This window comes from Rhinolophus sinicus, linkage group LG04 (genome assembly GCF_036562045.2).
Source record: "Rhinolophus sinicus isolate RSC01 linkage group LG04, ASM3656204v1, whole genome shotgun sequence".
NCBI lineage: Eukaryota > Metazoa > Chordata > Mammalia > Chiroptera > Rhinolophidae > Rhinolophus > Rhinolophus sinicus.
In genome coordinates, this window is record NC_133754.1 from 108922420 (window position 1) to 108946733 (window position 24314).

General features: G+C 39.1%; 1 protein-coding gene across 6 annotated transcripts in view; it reads left to right on the forward strand.

Moving 5' to 3' along the window:
- AUH (AU RNA binding methylglutaconyl-CoA hydratase) overlaps positions 1-24314 on the forward strand; it is a 165452-nt gene that overhangs the window by 53994 nt on the left and 87144 nt on the right. For 5 of the 6 annotated variants that reach the window (XM_019713877.2, XM_074330193.1, XM_074330195.1 and 2 more), the window contains 2 exons: positions 21693-21785; positions 23939-23995. The exons of the other annotated variant lie outside the window; for it this stretch is intronic. In XM_019713877.2, coding sequence (XP_019569436.2) covers positions 21693-21785; positions 23939-23995 — 150 coding nt within the window. The remainder of the gene's footprint in view (positions 1-21692; positions 21786-23938; positions 23996-24314) is intronic. 6 annotated transcript variants of the gene reach the window in all.

A 24314-nucleotide genomic window follows, 5' to 3' on the forward strand; every position in this document is an offset into this window, starting at 1 on the left:
AGTCTCGGTGATGTCATGCTATGACAGTGCTTGTTTTCAGGTGACCCTTAGAGTAGCCTAACACTAAGTTGGTATGTCATTCACCTCACTGCATCTTATCATGTAGGCATTGATTGTATCATCACATCATCATCATAAGAAGAGGGGGTACAGAACAAAAGACATTTTGAGAGAGACCACATTCACATAACTTTCATTATAGTATATTGTCTTAATTGTTTTATTATTTTTTATGTTATTCTCTTACTGTGTAATTTATAAATTAACCTTTATCATAGGTATGTATGTATAGAAAAATCATAGTATGTATAGGGTTTGGTACTTATTTGCGGTTTCAGACATCTGAAAATACTGTGAAAATCTCCATGCGAATAAATGGTGAAATTTCTGTCTCAAGAGTCTGGGGTAGTCGTGTAACCACTAAAAAAATTGAATAAGTAGTTAAAAGTGTTTTGTTTTTTTTTCAGTGAAAGTACCAGGCCCAGTTTTTACCTGTTAACACGTTGCGTACGGATCACGAGAATCTTCACGAGGGATTTAAACCCCGCGTACGCAACGTGTTAAGTGATTTACATTTCAGGTGCTTTACCTATCTAGCCTGTAAGCAACAGATCATTAACCATCTTATCCAAACTCTTCTACAGAGCATTAGAGTGAGAATTCCTTCCTAAACTCATTATTTCAGACTAGTGTAACTTTCATATGTAAACATGACAAAAACAATGAAAACCTAAATAAGAGGAGCCAGTCTTGCTTTTGTGAATATAGATGAAATCCAGTAGGTTTTAAAAACAGACCAAATTGGATTTTCCCAGGAATACAAGGGGAAGGGGCGAGGTTTCCATTTGAAAATATTACACGTATTTAATTCATGACACTAGCCACTTAAAATAAATCGTATGTTTTTCTCAATAGGTTAATAAAAACAATTTAAGAGATGTCAAATCTATTCACAGAAAAAGCTCAAGGCAAACTAGGAAGAGAAGGGAACTTCCCTGAATGGTATCTGTTTCATAGTAGTAAAACGGAAATACTTTTACATACTTCTACATAAAATAAAGGAAAAGACAAGAGGCCCACTATCACCACTCTGTTCAACATTGTTCTGAAAGTCCTGGCTTGTGTGGGAAGGCAGAAATAGAAATGATTGAAAAATAAGAAATGTAACACTGCCCTTCTCAAGTGGTGTGATTGTCTCCACTGAAAATCTAAGAGGATCAACAAATGATCAGAAATAATGAGTGTCTTAAGATAGCTGAATATAAGATCCATACTATTTAAAAATAATCAGTTGCCCATCTTTATACCAGCAAAAGACAGAAGATATCAATCAAAAAACATAACATTTACAGTAGGAACAAAATTGGATTTAGAAATATATGCAAGCTATATGGAAAAATTATGAAATTTTATTTTAAGACATTAAAAAAGAATTAAATGGAGACTTTTCTTCTTGAATACGAAGATACAGTATCAAAAAGATGATTCTTACAAATGATTTAGTGTACAGATGTTACCATGCTAAGGTCTGGCTGCCTCCCGCTTGCAGAAGTTAAAAATCGAGATGTGTGATTGGTGGAAAGGAAAGCAGGCTTATTCAAAATGTTGGCATTCTGGGAGGATGATGACTCCTGTCCAAAGGCCATTCCCAAACTCCCCCCCCCCCCATCCCTCATTTCCAGAACAGGCAGATGGTTTTATAGGTGCACAAGAAGAACAAAGGAAAGGGGGAGTTGGTTAGGTAGGTCCTGAAGGCTGACATCACTCCCTGGGGTGATGTCATCACTCCCTGGGGTGGTCTGTTTTAAGATAACATCTCGGCCTGAGGCTTTATGTGTATTGTGGTGTCTGGGTGCCTGAGAATTAAGAAATTGCCCTTTCCAGGAGTTTGTTAATTAAATGGATTAAGGAGGTAGGGAAAGCCTTGAGAAAAGGAACAAAACAGAGTTCTCAAGTCAATTAGGGGAGAAACAGAGAAAAATAGCTGAATATCACGGTAGATCAAACTGCCAAGTGGCTAGATAGCGAGCTTTGTGGTGAGTAAAACCACAAGGGAGCTAAGTCTAACCATGTTATTGATTTACCGAATGTCACCTTTACACAGATTCAGTGTAATTACACTTAAATTTCATTGTTAATTTTGTAAGGAACTTGAGGATAACAAGGCCCTGAAATAGCCAGGTGTGCCTAAAGGAGAAGAAAACGAGGGGCCTTGCCTTAGCACTCAAGACTTATCTTAAAGATAAGGAAATCAAGATGGTATATCTTAGCTTTTGGATAGACAAATGGACCAGTAGAGTGGAATACGGAACCCGAAATAGACCCATACAAGCAGGGGAACTGATACAGGAAAAAGGATGCATTGCAGATCGCTGGGGGATAGCAAAGACTTGTCTATATTTTTGAAGTTAAACTTTTATGATCTTGATGGACTAAAAAATTTTTTAAATACAAAATACAACACTTGAAAGCTTCAAAAATGTCACCAGTTTAAATTTAAGAACATTTGTTCACCAGAAGACATTGTAAAGAAAGTAGGTAGAAAAGCCACAAATTCATAGAAAATACTTGAAACACAGCTGCCAAAGATTCATGTTTATGCACATGCATACATGCAGCCTGGAAGTCAGTAAGACAACAGAACAGAAAAACACGTTTCATGCCAGAGGAAGGAAGCTGAGAAGCTGCTTGGCCTGTTCAGTAATCATAGAAATGCAAACGAAGACCACAGTGGGGTGATAGCGTGTTTCCCCGAATATAAGACCGGGTCTTACATTAATTTTTGCTCCATTAGAGCTTATTTTCAGGGGATGTCTTATTTTTTCATGCACAACAATCCACATTTATTCAGTTATGTACAGTCATGTCATCTTCTGGAACATTGTCATAACGTACTAAATGTGTCTGTCTGGCTGAGATCTTAACTGGGGCTTATTTTCAGGGTAGGTCTTATTTTTGGGGAAACACGGTACTTTACATCTCCCAGCTTAGCCAGTAATTCTTTGGGCTGACATCACCGACAGTTAATGGTAAGGGGATCAGCAGGAAGTGCCATATACTTCTTTTGGGAGTAGAAGTTGGTGTAACTATTTAGGACAACAATTCTGTGTGGTTGTACAGAGGTGAATATCCACATTCCGCAAGACTCAGTAGTTCCCTTTTTTAGGGGTGACATTAAGGCTGTTTTTGCTAGAACCATTATCTAGAGTTTGGCCCAATAAACGCACAGGGGTGGGTGGGTATTTTTGTGTCACCTCGCTCATGGGCTGTGAAAGCATTCACAAGTCAGATAGAAACATAGAAGATTTATTAAAGGAAGAGGAGGGTCGGCTGGGCAGTCTGCTGGAAACTACTGCAAACTACTGCATTGAGTATTTATTTGGTCTCAAGTTTTATATTTTCCTGTAGTTGGGGGTGGGAGGAGGTATGGTGAAGCTGGTTATCACAACTTTTGCAACTTTTGTTATGTAGATTTAAGTTGGAACCAGGAGTGGATCCCACACAGATGCAAAACCTCTCCCAAGTCACAGGGTCAGCACTGGGCTGAAGTAAATAGAAACATTGAAACTGGTCTGCATAGTAAATGTATAGGAAGCAGAATCTTTTAAGAGGCAAAGAAAAGAAAGCTTTCAAAATGTCCCAAGTTTAATTACACTTATTAATTTGTATTATACCAGAGATCCAAATCTCAAAAATAGAAGATTTAGTGCCACCATTACAATCCCCTGTCTTAATAGGTATCAAAGGTTCATGAAATAATAACCTTTCTTTGTGGACTGCTTTTTGATACCATCAATTTTTAAAAATTTCAGATTTTGACCTTTTAATGGATGGACTGCAACTTGGAGTTTGAAACTACACTATTCTTTCGGCATTTTGCAACCTGTCCTAAGGAAACTTATACCAGGATATAAGAAAAAGACTGTTTATAGGTAGTAGCAATATTGTTAATAGTCAAAAGTTAAAAACCAAATTTCAATTGACAGGAGAAAGGATAAAAGTTTTGAATATATTTGTAGAGTTGGACTGTAACAGCATTGGAAATAAATAATTTACATGTAACAACGTGGCTAAATCTTTGAAACATTGAATTAAAACAATATGACATAATTTTGTATAAAACTGAAAGCATGCAAAGCAGTACGTAGTTTAGAGGTGTGTCATGAAATTACACACACGCACTCAGGAAAAATGGAAGAATGATCAACAGACTTCTCAGTGGTGATTACCTTCGGGCTCGGGAAGGCAGGTAGAAGAAGAGCAGATGAACACGTGAGCGGGTAGGGTATTCATTGTGACTTAGTTTTCACTTTTGTGATGTTAAGGGAGTTTGTTATTATGCTTCATTACATGTATATGCTACATATATTCTTTTTATTTGTCAAATTAGATCAAACAGTTTTTAAAAGATTCATACAAGGTCTGACAATTAAGTTTGAACTTGTTGCAGTGATGTTGCTAACCTTGTTTGATAGCAGAGGGATTATTCATTATGAATTTGTACCAACTGGACAAACAGTTAACCAAGTTGACTATCTGGAAATGCTGAAAAGGCTGCGTGAAAAAGTTAAATGACCTGAACTTTTCACCAACAATTCATGGCTCTTGCATCACGACAATGCGCCAGCTCACCCAGCACTGTCCATGAGGGAGTTTTTAGCCAGTAAATAAATAACTGTATTGGAACACCCGCCCTACTCACCTGACCTGGCCCCCAACGACTTCTTTCTTTACCCGAAGATAAAGGAAATATTGAAAGGAAGACATTCTGATGACATTCAGGACCTCAAGGGTAATATGGCAACAGCTCTGATGGCCATTCCAGAAAAAGAGTTCCAAAATTGCTTTGAAGGGTGGACTAGGTGCTGGCGTCGGTGCACAGCTTCTCAAGGGGAGTACTTCGAAGGTCACCACAGTGATATTCAGCAACGAGGTTTGTAGCACTTTTTCTAGGATGAGTTTGTGAACTTAATTGTCCGACCTTGTATATCTTAAGTTCTGCAAACATTTCTTATGTTTTTTTCTTGGACAATTTTCTGTTTTTTTCTTATATTCTTTTTTATTTTCAGAGAAGCCAGAATTCTTGGATTTTAGAAAATATCTCCTAATTTTAAGTTTTTGTTTTTCCACTGGAGAGGAAAAACCTTTTGAATGTCAAACAAAATTGGTTTATGGATGCTCCTCACAGGCCTGCAGCCTGCTTCTTGGTCCTTGTCCACTAGTTCTCACGTAGTTCATTTCCACTAGAAGGGCTTCCTTGGTTTTTTTTTTTCCAACGGAGGAAATGGCTTGTCTTGTGGATGTTACTGCATGCTGGTGGAGGAGTTTCCTGCATTGTACTCATGGGGCTGTTTCACATATACGTGTGTTGGCACCTGTTAATACAAACTCAGGACGATTGTTAAATTTTCAGGAATTCTGTGAGCTGATTGTCAGAAGCACAGACACTTTGAAGCTGGCCGTGTAGCAGTCCAGTAATGGTACAGATCGGGGTGTATCCTGCCTGTTTGATACCACTTTTCCCTCTTGCCTCCTGTTACATTTTCATTTTCCACAACTGGAGGATTTCTCTGGGGTTTGAAGAGCACATGGACTTTCTTCTTTCTTCTGACTACCGTGTTCTGCTTGTTTTTAATGAGAGAGACTCTCTGAGGACCTTAAAGGTACTGGATTCATTTGAAAGCTGTTCTGCTTGATTAAAATAGAGGTCAGAAACAAATTCTATATTTTGTTTGGAGTCACTAAATTCTTCACTTTACTGTCCCTAGCTTCTTAGAAAACCTCTTCTTAAAAAGTAACTCCAAAAATCCTAGAACCAAATTTAGTTCTTTGGCTCTTTTTAAAGAAAAAAAGAGCCATGTGGCTCTTTTTGAGATGTTTCATTTTAAAAAATTGATGAATTCTAAAAGGGTAATCGTTACATGTCCCCTACCCGCTTTAAGCATGGGATGTTGGGATTGACAGCAGTAATGATTATTTACTAGGCAAGTCAGCACTGATGCACAGACCTGAAATTATCCTGACCTAATTACAGCTATTGTTCCTTAACTTAACGTGCTATCTCCAGGTGCACAAGGCGCACCTTCCTTCCTCCCGTTTTAACTTGCAGTCGTGGGCACATCACTACTGGGGCCCCCATTGGCAAATCAGAAACATGGGATATGGGGAGCAGGGGTGTTAATTACCTGCTGAAGGCCAGTCTTGTCTAATTAGATAATATTTCATGAAGAGCTAGAAAACATTTTTAGAATTCTTAAGTAGAAACTGGGGTAGGCGAGGGCATGCCCAGTTGTCTCAAGTTGAAGCCACAAAGAATTGCTACCTAATTATAGAGAAATACTTAAAATAAGTTTTCACCAGAATTTTAAATTATTGAATCTAGTGTGATGTGGGTGATATTTTTGTAAGTGATCTTCTACGGTAATTCTTTGAAATGCCAGGCATTTCCAGCTTCCTTTTCCTTTTTTTTCTGATGAAATAAAACTGCAAAAGCTTTAATTTAGTTACGTAAATGCAGAGCTGAATTTGCATTGAAGTACTGGAAATTAATTATGTTAAGAGGGATGAATTACAAAATTAATCTCTTTAACAAGCATCTTTTTTCTTAAGATTTTGTTATACCGTAGTTTTATAAAAGGAAACAATTTCATTTTGAAAGTTTTCAGATTCTCTGATTAGTTTCCCATGATGTGATTTAAAATCTGTTCATATCCATTTTTTCTATCAGAAGAAGCTGTCTCTCTGGGTCAAAGACATGGAAAATATTTTTGTACAATAGAATGAAAAAATTCTGTATGAAAACTGTTATGTAAATCTTACGGGATAAGCCTCTTCTCAAGTAGTGCTTCTCATTTACTTTGGTTAACATGTTTTCGAATTTTAGAATTGAAAGGCTAAAAGCAATACAAAGAAGTCACTAATAATTAAAAAAAGAAAAAGGAAGAAAAACCCACAACAGTATAGTAGAAGCAAACTCATGTCAAACTTTCATCGTGGCCACCGTTCAGCAGAGGTTTGTTACTGGAATCAAACTCTCTTTCCTGGCCCAGTCTAGCTGACTTTGCACAAGACTGACTTTGCTTTAATATTTTGGAGACCACATGATCTTTCTTTTATCTTTATCTCAAGCTGGAAGCTACATTATATTTCATGATATAAAGTTTTTATGTCAGAACATTGGTTGGCTCAGCTTAACATTTTCTTAGACATTGCCATAAGATGTTTATTTTGTTGTAGAAAAGTTATATATATTACCAAAATGTGAGCGTCTGTGAATAATTTTGATAGACGTTTATTGAGGCATACTGTTTGAAAATCTCTTGATTTGGAGGTCTCAGAAGATGTGGGATTCTAGTCTTCTCTGTACCATCTCCTACTTTTCCTTTCTCCTTGCTGTGAGAGCATGGTGGGTTTTTTTCTCCACCTGTACCTATTAATAGTATCTACCACAGTAACTGGCACATATTGAAAGGGTGAATTGACTAGAATCCTATTGGTGTAGACAGGTGAGCCAGATTATACTGCTTTCCTCTCATCTTCAGCGGATCCTCTCTTGAAATCCCTTTCTGCCTGCCTCTACCTAAAATTCCAAGAGTCTATGCCTGGACTGGCCTGAGTTTGATCCTCTCTCTCCCACCCCAATTTGGTGCTCCCAGGATGTAACTGAGGATGATAGCATGAACATGGACGGAGCCATTTGATTATTTATTGTGATTAGTATATTAGGATATTTACTATTCTAGATATTTGCTGGATTGGAGCGGGAGGTGCAGCTCAGGAGTCCCAGTGTGAAATGTGAAGGTAGTTGATGTTTAGTAAGCATCCAAGTGGTGACGTCAGGCAGGCAACGAGAAATGAGTTTGCAGTTTAGGCAAATAGTCCGGCTGCTCGAGATGGAAATGTGGAAATTATCAGAATGTTAACGGTATGCGAAGCCTTGACACTAGAGAGAATAAGTGTGACGACCCTGAGGCATTCTAATGTTTCAAGGCTGACCTGAAAAATAAGAATCAGAAAGCAGACTGAGCGTGATCAGACATGGTGGGGAGGCAGGAGGCAAACAGTACGTTACTGGAGAGTGGGCCCTTTTCAGTGGTAAGTCCGGGCTTGGCTCTTACACCGGGGTTCCAACCTGGAGGAGTCTGGGCAGCGTCTAGGCTAGCTTCCCACACTGGGGGTCGAACCCGGGCCTCCGGGAGGATAACTGGGACACTTAGCTGTACATTCCCCGGGATTGGGCTCTCCTTGGTGTGGTGTTCAGGTTCTTGGCGTCTAGAGCAAAGAATTGAATGAGATACCGAGGTAAAGTAGTGAAAGAGCAGTTCATAGAAGAAAAAGTACACTTCAAAGAAATAGAAGCGGGCCAGGGCAGAAAGCAGTGGCTCAAGTGCCATTAAAAGTGACAGTATACGCCAAATAGATTGGAGCAGGCCCCAAGAAAAGGCAAGGCAAAAAGGGGGCAAAGGCCCAAAGGCTCAAAGGTGACATTATTAGGAGAAAAAGTACACTCCACAGGGTTTGGAGTGGACCCCCGAGCAAAAGCAAGGCACCAAAGGTGCTTACTGGCGAGGACTTGGAGTTCTTATCCCTCTTTTCTCTAGAATGGGCTGTTCTTTTGCGGGTGTGGGACCACTTGATTGACATCTGTGATTGACAAGAGGCTGTTATCTCATCTTGTTAGACTGTGCATGTTCTTTCCCAGAATTCAGTCTGTTATAATAGTACTTCCAGGCATATGCATATTATAATGAGGGTATAATGAGGCCCAGGTGAAATGAAGATGTGAATGACCGGCTTAATCTAGTTGGGTATTTTGTACCCTTTTGTTTCTTTATAGGGGTAGATAATTACAATGAAAAGGGGAAGTTTTGGGCAGAGAGGGGAGGTCTTTTGGGTGGTAATTCAGAGACCCAATGCCTATCTCTAACTGCCTGCTTTGTTTTCCCCTTGAGAGACGTGATCACCATAAAATCTCCATGGGAAGTTGAGGGGTAGGAGGTATATTTTTCTGTATCTGCTTCCTGCTGGGCAGGGCCGTAGAGCTGTCCTTATCTATTGGGGGATTCATGGAACTCTCGCCCCATCTGATCTTAGATGAGAGGGAGGGGTCTCGAGATCCGCCTGGAAGACTGTGTTGGCGTCTTTGGTTGCCACAGGCAATCTTGCTGGGGTAGCTTTTGTATCCCCAAGGCCCCTGAATGAAGAAAAATAGATTTTAATTAATAAATCCATTAGCTCTACAGAGCCTGTGGCTGTTTAACCTGTCATTCAGGTGGTATCAATTGTCCAGGAGTTAGGCCCAGAATGGGTTGGAGAGAACATTAGACTTCAATGATTACAATCTACAAGCGGGGGAGGGGGGTTTGGAATGGCTTGGGGGGATGTTGGGAAGTCGCAGGCATTTAAGTCGTTATCTGAAGCTGGGGTGAGAGACATTCTGCGATTCAGGCTAGGAGCAGTCTTTAGGATTCAGAAACTGATTAGAAGAGTAATCAAAACGGGGGGGGGGGGCTAAGGAGCTAAGAAACTAGGGAAAAGGAGACTTAAAATTTATGTAGTGAGGTGGCTCTCCCATATCAACTATTCTGAAAGCCAAGTGAAGGTCTTTTAAAGAAGGACTGTTTGACCCAGCCCTGTTGACGTGTCCAGTAAGATGGAACTGACGTGTCCAGTAAGATGGATTTGCAGCCTGGTCAACTTTAACAGGTACCCTTTTGGAGAAGAGTGTTGGGCTATGGGTAGCTGCTTCTGTGGCTGGCAGACAAAAGTTCCATTCCTTGGGCCATTTTGGGAAGACTCTTCGTCTGACTGTTGGGCTTTTGGTTTAGGTCCATTTAGAAAAAAGTAGTTATTTGAAATTTACACTGGTTGGGGATAAATACCATAATTTGATTTCTTATAAATAAATTATGAATGAGAGTATTTGGAAAATTTTTCCTTAGAAATATGTATTTACCTTTCTGTGAAATACAGCATTGATTTATCGTGGCTTAATAATAGTCTCTGATGAAAGATTCAGAATTTTTTAAAATGAATAAGGTATGAATAATTTTTTACCCAAGTTTAGTGTTGTATTTGTCACTTCGTGCATTTAGTCATATATTTTTTAATTACATAACGTAAATTAAGAAGTGTGCTTGTAAAAGTAAAATCGAGTATCCAATTTTAGGATTTAGAGATTCTTGAGTAACGAATATAAGAGCTTGCATAAATTCCAGGTGTGTTCCTTTTCAAGTTTTCCAATTGATTTAGAGGCATCTGATACTTATTCACAAAAAATCCAGAGGTGCTTGATTTTTTAGAGTTTAATAGGTTATCACCATTATGCGATTGAAAGCTTTTTCAGATACTTCATTTTTGTTTTTATCTGAAATAAAGCTTATTCTGAAAGTAATTAGTATCACAGTGACTATTATAATGCAATTTGAGAGCTTATGCATTTGTAATATATTTTCTTTGCTGTTACCCAAGTGGTTACTTGACTTTTATTTTAGATGTATTGTGTTAAGTATTGTTTAGTAAAGAACATTTTCAAAGTTGTAGAATTGTCAGTCTGCCAAGTTGACCTGAAATGTTTATGTTCACTGTGCCTTTTTTGTTTGTTTGAAGGTCAAGGAGATTTTTTACGTAAGTAACTAATTTAGTTAAATGGGATGCAATTCAGCATATATTTTACCTACCCTCCACCCCCATGCTGTAATAACAAGAAATTGGAAGTGCTGAATTACGGTATGTGAAAGACTGATTGATGAAATACTGTCTTTATTAGTTTTCCAAGTTGTAGCTTCCAGATCTCAATTTTAGTTTCTTTATCCTCTTGCCAAGAATGACGGAAAACTGACACAAGTGTCTAGGAGTCCATTGTTTTCCCGAATGAGTTGTTAATTATTCCCTCGCCTATTGAATCATAGTTTAGAATAGAGTTAGACTTCACAGTTTGCAACTTATGGTCTCTCTGCTTTCCTTTTTGGAATTTTATTGCCTTTGCTGACTTTCACTGGGTGTTAGTCACATATGACTTTGGACAGTTTTATGAAAATTACACTGTTTTGTGAAATAGAGCTGGAGAAATGGGCTTATCAGCCAAACGTTGTCACTCCAAAATGTTCCTCTGGAATATTTTAGAATTTGAAAACACCAAGAAAGGAAATCACTGGAACTGTTTTTTGTATTTTTCGTGTTTGTAGCTTTTAATTCCACAAGGAATATCTGAGCATGTGTTTAATATAAATTTAAAACTTTTTAGCAGCTTTTCCGCATTCTCTTTCTCTCCACATAATTATTGCTAATACCCTAATTTAATATGTATATTTTTTAGACCCTCTGTTGGCTTTTACAGGAATATATATTTGTATATATACATTATAGCTTATGTACAAACATCTATGAAAATAATCACATAAGCAGGTTTTCTGTTTTTTGTTTCATTTTTGGAAATTCATAATTTTCTAGAAATGTATCCATTTCATCTAGATTTTCAAATGCAGTGATACAAAGTCATACATAATATTCTCTTATCTGTTTAATATTTGAAGAGTCAACAGCAATGTTCCCTTTTCATTCCTGATACTGGTTATTGTCTTTGTTTTTTTTTTCTTTGATCAGGCCCTCCAAGTCTTATCAGTTGTATACAGTTCAAAAAGTCTGTTTTGGCCTTTAGTTATCCTCTCTATTAATTGTTTTATTAATTCCTATCCTGATTTTTATTAATTCCTTTCTTTTCAGTTTCAATTTGTTGCTTTATTTTAAACTTATTAAGATGGATTTTTGTGTGTTTTTTGCTAATTAGACCTGTATTAGCCCTTCTTACTACATCCTTTGTATCTCTACCTCTTTTCTGTATTTCCCATTGTTTCTCCTTACCTCTGAATAGTTTCTTGTCACCCATCTATCAGTTCACTAGTTTTCTCATAAGCTGTACTGGATTTTTAAAAACAAACATTGAGTTTTTAATTTTTAAATATGTTTTGATTCTTTTAAAAATCGATTGTCACTTTTTATAGTTTACAGTTTCCCGCTTGGTTTCATGTCTTTATTTGAGTCAGTGTTTGATGATTACAGATCTCAATTTTATATGGATTTTTTTTTTAAAGATTTTACTGGGGAAGGGGAACAGGACTTTATTGGGGAACAGTGTGTACTTCCAGGACTTTGTCCTTTCAATCTTAGTTGTGGAGGGTGTATCTCAGCTCCAGGTTCAGTTACCGTTGTTAGTTGCAGGGGGCACAGCCCACCATCCCTTGCGGGAGTCAAGGAGTTGAACCGGTAACCTTGTGGTTGAGAACCCACTGGCCCATGTGGGGATTGAACCGGCAGCCTTTGGCATTAGGAGCACGGAGCTCCAACCGCCTGAGCCACCGGGCCAGCCTTATATGGATCTTTTTATTATTGTTTTTTCTACTGGTTTGTACTATATCGTTTTTCCTTGGTTATTGTTTGGCTGTGTGATAGACATTGTAGTTAAAAAATTATTCCTGGGAATAATTTGAATTCTAGTTTTCTCCAATGTGGATTTTTTCCCAACTGCATTAAAAAAGATGATTTCCTAATATTATTGCTATGGGCATACCAGTATGTATATAGTTACTACTTTATTGGACATTTAGGTCATTTTTGCTAGTATAAACAATGATGCAGAAAATATCATTATACATATTATTACGGTATTTGAGGGAGCTTTAGTAAATAGAAATCCCCCCTCTTTGAGGTTAGGAATAAATTGAAAATAAAATAAAAAGTAGGAAAAAAGGGTAAATTATTACCTTCATTACTGATACTAGCTAAGTTGGAGGTTGTGGCTATAGATGTGACCAGATTTATTCATCTGTCTCTCTACCATTAGGCCAGCTTACCCCAGTCACAGCTGGACTGGGTTTGTGCTGGCCCAGAGCCAGGGTTGCATACCTCACAGGGCACTTTCACCTAGGCATGGAGGAGAACCTGTGCTCTTGGAGGGGGGCCTATTTCCAGAAGAAGAAAGGGTAGAGTGGAGCCAAGGATATGCCTACTTATTCATTTTTAAATTAGCCGTTTAGAAAATAATTTGTTGGGGTAGAAGAAATTTGGGGGCAAAGTTATAGGAGAATGGGACCCACCTCTGTAATGTGTACATACACTGTTTCCCCGAAAATAAGACCTAGCCAGGCAATCAGCTCAAATGCGTCCTTTGGAAGCAAAAATTAATATAAGAGCCGGTCTTATATTACATACAGTAAAATAAGACCAGGTCTTATATTAATTTTTGCTCTAAAAGATGCATTAGAGCTGATTGTCCGGCTAGGTCTTGTTTTCAGGGAAACATAGTACTTAGCACTTCAGAGAAGAAGAGACTATCTGTATGACCATGTGCACTGGACACTTTCTTGTTGGAAAAATGACCTTGTTAGCTTGTTAGACATTAGAAAGCACCTGTGGCTGCAGGGGCCTGGAACCTGCACTGACACTGAACTGAGCTCAGCGAGCCAGCTCTTCGCTGAGCTACTGAAATGCAGGGGAGGGTGGGGGAGGGAAGGACGGATCTGCACCTCTGGCCATGTGTGTCTGTCAGTCCCAGTTAGCTAGTGTTTGGTTGTTCCTTCTGGTTTACTTATTGCATATTGATCAGAGAATGGCTATGATGTTTGTACTGTTTGAATTTATCATTTATAGTGTTTTTGCTTTGTAGGTGCTACTTCTGTGTTATTTAGTGTGTAGATATTTTATCACTGCTAGATCTTCATTGTGAATTTCTCCTTTACTAAGCTTTATAAAGGACTTTTCTTTGGCCCATTTAATGCTTTTACCCCAATGTTCTTACGCATTAAGATTATGAGATGTTTTCTTTGTATTTTACTTTGAGGTACCATATCCATCCTTCAGATTTTTAAAATTGTATTTCCTCTTTCGTTTTAGATGTTTCTCTAATGTTCTGCGTGTAGTTGGGTTTTGTTTTGATCCACTTGGAGCCTTTTTCTTACTGGATGAATACAGCTTCTGTCAATGTATTGATATAGTTGGTGTTAGGTCTGTCTGTCATCTTGATTTGTCATGCCTTCTGATTGATTTTGGTGATTTTGCATTTTAAAAATTACCTTAGATATGTTACATTTTTCTGTTTTTTCCCCCCAATTTGTGGGTTTATTCTAATAATGGGAAATGGTTTTATTTTTATACCACCTGGTTATCTCTATTATTATAACTTGATGTAGTGTACTTGAGTCTCTGTTCCTTTAGAAAGCTCTATTGACTTACTATGAACAGTGACAGAATTAATGTAAATCCAGTTTTAAATTCTTCCCTTCCATCTTTTCTTATCCCATCATTTTTCTTAGTGTTTTCTTTATAATTTTAAATTGACTCATACATGTATTACTTACTAATTTTAAATTACATCTCAATTGATCCCTATTTATAAAAGATCAGGAAATGACTGCACTTTATTTTGTTGGATGTATGATTTTCATATTAATCCACTCAGACAGTTTTTAAAAAACACGTTGATTGAGGATAATGGCTGTACGATGAATTGCACCGTGAAGAGTGTACAGGGTGGTAACTGACTTGTGAAAACATCACCACAGTCAGCGTGATGGATGAACACATACGTTACTCCTAGAAGCTTCCTCAGGGCCCTTGATAATTCCTTTCTCCTGTTCCTCCCTGCCCCCTTCTGTCCCCAAACAACCACTGCACCGCTTTCTATCGGTAGAGACTAGTTTCCATTTTAAGAATGTTTTAATAAATGGAACACAGTATGTACTAATTTTGTGTGGCATCTTTCAGACCGCATCTTCTTTTTTGAGATCATCGATGTTTAGTATGTATCAGTAGTAGGTTCCTTTTTATTGCCGAGTAGTGTTCCATTGTATGGTGTACTGTGTGGTGACGTGTGGGTTGTCTGATCTGGGACAGCAACATAGAAAGCTGCTATGTACATTTGTGTGTAAATGTCTACTGTCTTTACATTTATGAGTCTTACCCGGAGAGCTAAGGCTCTTACTGCTTCCTGTCTCAGTGTCGTGGGTCAGCGTGTTATCCTGTGGAAGGTGTGGCTTCCCTGAAGTATCCAGACCTTCCCCTGGGGAGCTTGTTAAATGCAGAGCCTGGTTCAGTAGGCCTGGGAGTCTGCATTGTAACAAGCTTCCAGGTGATTCTAGTGCTGCTGGTCCACTAACCACACTTTGAATAACAAGATACAGAGCCTGAGAGTCAATGAGAGGCAAGGCAGTAACGGTGTATGTTTTTTCCTACCAGCTAAAAGTAAACTACTTCTAGTGTTGTATTTTTATCAGGAACAGAAATACCTACATCTGCCACGTCAAGCAACGTTTGAAGTGCCAAGGTCTTGACTACCTCTGGAGCAGCAGTGGACAGTGGGTTTATCACTGTCTTCCAGACCAGGCTGCTGAATGGGAGTGTGTAGGAAGAGGATGCTGGTGCCAGTGGCTCTTTCTGCTTCAATAATCTGTAACCCAGTTGTGTATGGGGACCGCCTGGGTTGGGGGTTCCCAGGGAAAACTCAAGTCAGAACTCTGTGACAGTTAACTGCTGGGTGCCTTGCCCCAGCTCCCGAGGTTACCCTGCTGTGACCTACTGAGTTCGGAATCTTGGAATTAGCAGAGCACAGAGCCAGTATGTGCATCAGACTTTCCGAGGAGACTCATTGTTTCCCTGTCTTCAGATACACGGTTGCTGGTCCTTGGGAAGAATGGTAGGATGGCTTACAATGCTGAGTGCTTCCTCAGGGGTTCTGGGTTCGGCAGGTGAGAACTGGTGTTAGGCAGCAGTGGTTACAAACAAGACATGGAGCCAGACTACCTGCGCTCAAATTGTGGCCATCCCAGGCAAGTACCAGCAGCTGCTCTGCCCAGTAACTGCTCCATCTGTAAAGTGAAGGGCATGATAGTTCCGATGTCAGAAGGCTGGCAGGTTTAAATAATACTTGTAAGGTGCTTAGGACAGTGGCCACACATAGGAAGCACTTTCTAGTATTTGCTAGATCCATAAGTAGCCACACAGAAAGGCAGGTGAATAAGTGATAAGCTTAGGAAAATCAACCAGCTCTTCTCAGATTCCCCAGGGGTCACTCTTCTTTGTCCTTGGAATGGTGGCTTGCAGTTGCAGGCCTCCAGCCCCTCTGTGTGATGAGTGAGGGTGTGTGTTGGTACCCAGGCCGCATCCTTTCTCCGTGGCCCTGGCCCGGGCCTCCAGGAAAGAGGCGTCCTCGTCAGCTTGTTGGCTTTGGGCAAGAGTGGTTTTTTTTTGTTTTTGTCGTTCCTTTGAAACTTGATAATGGGAATGAGTGAGTATATTAACTGAAGGTAAGGTTAATTAGGAATTTATTGTAATTTTCAGTTAACCTTGATTTTATTTTTCTATTCTATTCTATTCTTGAATGATTTCAGTAAAGTTAGACTTCCAGTATACTATATAGGCCTTTCTTTTGATACTTGATTTCTGTTTTGTATAAGAATAATATTCTTTAGGCAAAACTAAATTTAAAAATCATGACTGACACTTGCATTTTTTCATACTCAAATTGTTTATATTTTTCTAGAAACATCCAAAACCTACATTAATGTGTTGTGTCTATCTCAACACATTGGACGTAGACCCTCACTTCTCTTTTCCCCACACTCACGGCTTTCTGACTATAGTCATCCTTGCACTGTGTATCCTGCAGATCACGGAAGTAGACCAGAGCCTTCCCTTGTAGCTTTTTTCTCTTAAAATAGCAAAACTTTAATTATTTGCTTTAATTATATTTTTAGGAGCATTTCAAAGGATTATTATCTTCTTTGTCATACCTGGCCCATTTCCTGGTACTAAACTCAAAATAGTATCTGATCCTGTTGGTTGCATAACATACTGAGTCATAATTGCTGCCTGTTGCCCTTGGGAATAGCCTGTGTTTGTGGCAGCTCCTATTTCATTGGGTTGCACTCTTCTACAACTGCCATGAGGATGCTTCTCAGTTCTTTGAAACTGATAATCTGCCTTTCTGAAGGTGTGCTTTACTGAGTTTTCTCTAAGATTATGAAGTGCTCCCAAATAAAAAAAAATACTAGATGTAAAAACCCAGCACATTAGGTAACTGAGAAACTAGCATGTGCTTTGAGATGACTCATATTTTCCTAAAAAAAAATTATACTAAGAGAAACATCTTTCAACTGTAATTGAACAATAAACTTAAAAAAAGAAAACAGTCTTTGAGAGAAAAATTAGGATTATGTAGGATTTTAGGATTTATGGTTGAAATTTAATTACTCATTGAATACTAATTAAGCTGTTCTATTAAATAATGCTTTAGTAGGAAAAATTTATATAATGCTTTATATAATGCTAATTTATGTTAATTAATATTTGAAAGTACCAAGTAGTTTTCCTGTTTAATGATTTGTGTGTTAATTTCCTATTTTCTTTTTTCTTTCTTTTATAATATAAGGATCTCACATTTCTTGTCATTTTGTGATATATTTTATATAAGTTGTAATGTTAAAAATTTTTATCTCCTTGAGAAAACCACTTAAGTTCTTAACTGTGAAATTTAAAATAATTTTTATTACTTTCAAAAGTATAAGCATATAGGGGAAAAGTGTTATATTCTCTAACTTGAGAATTTAGAAAACCTGAGCATGATAAGATTCATTTCAGCCTTCCCCCCTGCCCACCTCCCTCCCAGGTCAGCATATTTGCATTTGTTTGTTCCCACACTTATTTCCTGCCACTGCATTGTGTAAACCCTATAGGCCACCTCACGTGGAACCTGGAACCTGTCTGCTGAACATGCCCCTCCCCCATCATTTTATTTTATCTCCTTAATGTTAGTTTATAGTACCTCACAGTGGAGGGAAGGGCATATTCATTAACCAATTTTATTTGAGTTTTATGTGCAGTAAATTTTTTAATGACATTTTATGCTTCTAAAAAATGATGCTTTTTAATTTTGTGTTGGCTAAGTGTGATTTTTAAGTATAGTATTTATTTGAGGCTATTAACTGATAAAAATGTAGAGCAGTGCCTTGTCAGTTCTTTTTGAGGTCGTTGTTCCTTTTGTGTTGCAGTAGGAAGAACATAGATGACCAGGAATTGTAATTTTCCTGTGTTCTTTCTGTTATGCTTCAGGGTTTATGAAGTTATGGAATATTACTTTTTAAAGTTATAGCCAATTTATTCCTTTGACCCTTCTATTAATATTTAGTCAACATTTTCAGTGAACAATTTGATGTGACGAAAAATTCCTCTTTCCATCTATATTACATCAATTTGTTCCTATGTTTATGGAAAAATATAAGGAACATGAGACAATACCTGTTTACGATGGGTGGGAATGTTTAGAAACAAACTCAGTACATATGTTTCAGGTCTGGGCTTAATTTTGGAGGCCCTTTGAAACTCACCTTTGTTCTTCCTCTTTCTGAGCAGTCAGCTTCTAGGGTCATTTGAGTGTCTAGCACTCACTGCTGACCAGCGTTTTCACACAGCAGGCAGAGAGAACCCACACTCTGTCTCTGGCTCAAGAACTCTTTGCAGTTATTCATTTCTGTAGCTCCATAGGGCTGGGTATATTCATTTCTTTAAAGCATTAAGTGAAAGAAGTTAATGATAAAGAGAAGAGTAGGGGGAATACCAGGTTTAATGTCCTAGAGACAGAAGAGACAGTGGAAAGACTTGAGGTTTGTCGCAAAGCGGTCAGAAGGGTGTCACTGGCCAGCCCTGGTGTGACATGACTCACCTGTCTCAGGATGGGGAGGCTGGTGGTGAGTGCTGATACAGAAGTGTGCTCCAGTGCCATGGAAGGGTGACAGGAGGGACGTGGAGGAGCAGTGCCTTGAAAGCCAAGTAGCGGCTAGCTGGTGATTCCAGGCAGAGGACCGCTTGTAACAGGAGTGGGTACGAATGACTTCCGGAGGCGCCTTAACGCTGGACACAGCAGGTGCGTAAGGTTGGAGAAGAGGTGGGAGAGCTAGTGCAGCAGGTGCCGCCTGTGCTGTGCTAAGTTTTCTCCACTTTTATCCTGAATGTGGAGTAAATAGGGGAATAGCATGACTAGGTTTGCATTTTAGAAAGATCGTCCTTTAGGAAGTAGGGAAGATGCATCGTAAGGGGCAAATTGCAGGGGAAGGAGGTCAGGTAGTGACTTCTGTGGTGAGAAATGAGGGGACCCGGGACCCTGGTTGTAGAAGAGGTGGGGGGACTTGCAGATTTGTGAGCTGTTAGGAAACAATTGGATGTAAGGGTATTGAAAAGGAGGACATCTGGGATGACTTGGGGTGTCTCTCTTGGGTAACCTGTTGAATGGAGGTGCTACCAGATGTGAAATAGAATCTAGAAGAAGGATTAACAACAAATTGATTTGAACATGCTAAAGCATTTAAGTGGAAATGTCTGTCCCATAGTCAGGTAGCTATTAGAGAGGAGCTTGAGTTTGAGGTATTTGGACATCACTGGTATTTAAATAGGTGGTAAAAGTGGTGGTGGGAATGAGACCTCCTGTGCAGAGCTTCTCTTGATAAGGGCAGAAGGCCGAGGACTAATCAGAGGTGGATGGAAAGAAAGGCGGGAAGGATGAGGGAGGGACTGACCCAGAAGGCACCTGAAAAGAGGAGTTCAAAGAGGCATGTCCAGGATGAATGTCTCAGACCTTCAGAGGCAACGGTTTCCTAGGGACCGGGTCGTGCCCATGGGTTATGGGACAACATCAGTGTCTCTGGTAAGCGGAGCAAAAACTTGGTGAGATGGAGTGGGACTACAGCTGTGAGGTGGAAGTGAGCGGTAGTGGATGACATGATGCACGTTTGCTCCTTCCAGAAGCTTGTCTTAGAAGGAGGCAGGCCAAGGCCCTAGCAAGGCCTGGGGGGAGGTTTTGATGGGAGAGACGTGAGCTTGGGGAAGTAGTTGATTGAAGGCGTCTGGATAAAGGATAATTTCTGTAGCTGGGTTCCTAGAAAGGGAGGAGGCTTGAGAGCTGGGTAACAGAGGAATTCCATTTTACCTGTACTGGCTGGGGATGACCTTGGGAGCCACGTCGATTCACTTGCCATTATATTCCTTTATTGATTTTTCTTCCTTTTTGTGAGATAAAATTAACTAGATTTAATTTTTATTATTAAACTCATTCTGACTGTGTTCACTGACAGCTTTCTGTTCATTTTTTCACCAAGCATGCTCTACAGCACACTGTGTGGAGCACCTCTGAACCTGACCTGTTCTTTCAAGCCCCGCCTCCCCTGAAATGGTTAGACCAGTACAAAGAGTGAAGTATGCTCTGTTCTAAGCCCTGCATCCCTGCTCTCCCTGGAGCCCTTTTGCCTCAGGTGGTAGCACCTACATGTGCTCCATTCCAGCCCTTTCAGACCTTGCTCTTAGAATAAATCTGACAAATTCCTTCATGTATAAATAAAAGTCAGTGTTCTTCAACAAATTTGTATATTTTCAGAGCAGTCAAGGAATGAACCTCTCTGTGGAATTTCACATATTAGAATACTGGTGGAAGAGAGATTTTTAGGGATGGTACCATTTTATCTATTTTTCATTTCTGTTTAATTTATTTTTAAAATTGAGATGTAACTGACACATAACATTGTATACATTTAAGGTGTACAGCATGTTGATTTGATATATTTCTATATTGCAATATGGTCACCACCATAGCATTAGTTAACACCTCTATTGCGTCACACAGTTCTCTTGTGGCAAGAACAATTAAGAGATGGGTACCTTTTTAACATCCACATTCTATTTATATATTAAGGTTGGCCAGCCTAGCTTCACATTCCCATTGTCCTAAATAAAATTAATAGGAAGGATTCTATTTCACAGATTAATTAGTTTTTGAACCAGTTATAAAAATGAAATCTGTATATTTTAACTTACAAAAGTCTCATTAAAGTAACATTCTGTGTCTGGACTCAGGAATTTTTATTATTAAACTCATTCTGACTGTGTTCACTGACAGCTTTCTGTTCATTTTTTGAGAGAAAACATCACGCCTCTTGCACTTCGGGGCCATTGTTAAGTGAAATAAGGGTGACTTGAGCACAAGCACAGATACGGCAACAGTCCATCTGGTAACTCAAGAAAGTCTGGTTTTGCGTTGCGTTCTGTGACTGGCTAACCTTTTCCCAGTCGTGCTTTTGGATAGATTCTCTGAGCCTTCTCAGCCTCTTCCATCTCAGTGGTACTGGATAGAGCCTGATCGTTTCCCAGCAGCTGTTCATTGTGGTGATCACTAACTGACAGACTGCTGTGTTGCTGCTCCAGCAGCCGCTTGGGCTGCTTCTGTCTTGTTTGAGTGGATGTGTTACTTCTTCGAATGAGACTGTCATTCGAGGCACCAAGGTAGCCCGTAAGGAATCGTGAACTAAGTCATTTCAGCTTGAAATTTGTCTGAACCAATATCTCATAAAAGACTTTAGGCTCTAGGATTATGAAGTCAGAACTGTGATTCTGTTAATTCAACAAAAAGTATTTATGAAAGTATTTCATTAATAGCGGAAGATTTACAGGTATTATTGCATATTTATGTGATGGAACACTACACAGTCAATCCATGGTTTTGAAAAAAAAAGGAAATGCTTATTTTGTTAAAGGCAAAAGGGATACAAAATTCTGTATATAACATCCCATTTAAAAATATATTCACAGAAAAAAATCTAAAGTAAATTACATAGGAAGTTAACTTACTGAAGAAGTATGGCACCTTTCTGTTGCAGCTAATCTCCCAGTGCCAACGATTGCGGCCATAGATGGACTCGCCCTGGGTGGTGGCCTGGAACTGGCATTAGCCTGTGATATCAGAGTAGCAGGTAAGAATTAATCCTATTAAACATACAACATTTTAAATATGAGGTTTGTTCTTAATTTTCAGAAAATTCCAAATATTTAATTTTTTTTCCTGTTGTTGAGAACATTCAGAAAAAGTCACCTGTTGGGCTCAATGAAGTATTTAAAATTCCTGGCTAAGAAAACAATCTTTTATGATCTCTTGTTCGGTCTTAGCAGTCAGAGAGGAGAACAGGATTGGGCCAGACAGAGCTGAATTTGAGTCTTACGTCCTGCCCATTTTAGACCAGTTTTTTCCTCTAAATTAGGGGAAATGACAGTTGCTGTTGTGAAGATTAAATGAGTTAATCTCCGGCTTGTGTCTAGTCCAAACACCTAATTATTTTAGCTATAGTGATAATAACTTAATCTCTTTGAGGTTCACTTTCTTCCTGGATGGTTTCCTGCGGATTAGAGGAGGTGGTTATGAAAACAATTAGTGCTCTCCGTGCGCTGAGTGTTGACCTGGTGCCCAGTGCTAGTCTGAGCCTTGGACGTGTACTAACTCACTTCACTCTCCGAGGCCCTAGGAGAGAGGGACTGTGAGGGCTTGAGGAAGCTCAGGCAGAGAGAGGTGAAGGCGCAGCAGGCTCAGATCAGTGCCAGAGCCGGGGTTTGAATGTAGGCCGTCTGGGTCACGGCCCTCCCTCCTGTTGCCTTGTCAGGGCCCTGCAGTGCCGCTGCTGCCCTCCATCCTGTCCTCTGTGGTCACAGTGCTGTGTGTGTCCTTGCTCTCTCACTGTAGTGACGTCAAGGGGTCCCAGGACTGAGGACTGGACGAAGCAGGCAGCAAATATTTATCACTGCTCTTCCTTGGTTTCCACTCTCACTTCTGGTGGAGCTGCCTGTTAAAAGTAGAGTCCACAGAATTGTGACTTTAATAATTTTCTAGGGATTTCTAATTTCTAGCCTGTGTGTACTTTTTCTCCTTTCCACTTTATTTTGGATCTCTGTTTTCTTGTATGAAATCATTGGGTTTTAAATTGAAAAGCTAAGGTACGTGTAGTCCATTTCTGAAAGAATGTAGCTTTTGGAAATTAGGATTTGGGAAGTAGTCCAACTACTTTTGGATATGCAAATAAAGAGAAAATTAAGATGTTTTAAAGTAGCCCTAAAACAGACATGAAAAAAGGAGCCCTGTCCAGTTGTCAGAACATTAAAACCATTTTTCAAAAATATCTAGAGATTTGGCCTTGAAAAGTTCATATCTGATACGATATATGAAGCTGTTTGATGTGGAGGACTGTTCAGGCAGCTAAAGAATTCATACTTGTCAGACACAGCTTCTCTCTGCATCCTGAATAATTAATGGCATCTAAGCCTTCAAACATGACTTGGCAGTATCAGGTCAAATTATGTACTTACAACCCTGGTCTTTCTGCACCAAAAATTCACTGCCAAGCAATCTTTTACAGAAAACACACAAATCTCTTGATATAGATATAATTTAGAGTGTTACTTATTTTCATAACTAAATGCCTTCTGAAATGATTTTTAAAAAGGTTTGTGACACAGATTTAATTAATAAACAGAGTATAGTTGCCTCCCCCCAACCCCATTATCCAAGGAGTATACATTTCAAGACCCTTTATGGATGCCTGAAACTTTGGATAATATCAAATTCTATTTATTCTATGTTCTTTCTCTATATACAAGCCTTTTTATTTAAAGGAAGCACTTTATGGCTTCTGTTTGGCATATCCAAATTGCAGACATCACTCCTCTTGCACTTCGGGGCCATTGTTAAGTGAAGTGAGGGTGACTTGAGCACAAGCACAGATACGGCAACAGTCCATCTGGTAACCAAGATGGCCACTGAGTGACTAAGGGCAGGGAGCGTCTACAGTGCAGAGACGCGGGACAAAGGGAAGATTCACATTTGGATTAGGATGGGGTGGGGCAGGGATTTCATCCCGCTACTCAGAATGGCATGTAATTTAAAACTTGTGAGTTGTTTATTTCTGCAATTTTCCATTTAATATTTTGGGACGTTTTTCCTCGGGTAACTGAAACCACAGACAATGAAATTGTGGATAAGCCTGGGACGATTGTATATATAGCTTATTTTACTGACTTTTTAAGTCATTATATTTGAATTTAATGATGTGGATATTTAATTTTCTTCCTTCCTTTTTAGCTTCCTCTGCAAAAATGGGCCTGGTTGAAACAAAGTTGGCAATTATTCCTGGTGGAGGTATGAATTGTTCACACTCATCTTGATTTGTTCCTAAAAACGGCATAAGGCAAAATAAGGTGTTAATTGAAAAGGCAACATTTTAGGTAAAGAGACTGATGCTGTATTGTTTGCTTTTGTAGTCAAGTTCTTATTCAAAATGCTCTCTTTTAGCTTATGTAGGTGTGAAGACTGCAGGTATGCTAACTGTTGCTCTCTTTTTGTGCTTTCCCATATGATTTCTGAATTTTTGAATTATTGTACCGGTCATATTACTCTTGAAGGTAACAGCACTGTTTTGAAGCTTTTATGTGGGCATGTAAATGTGCGTGCCCTCAGA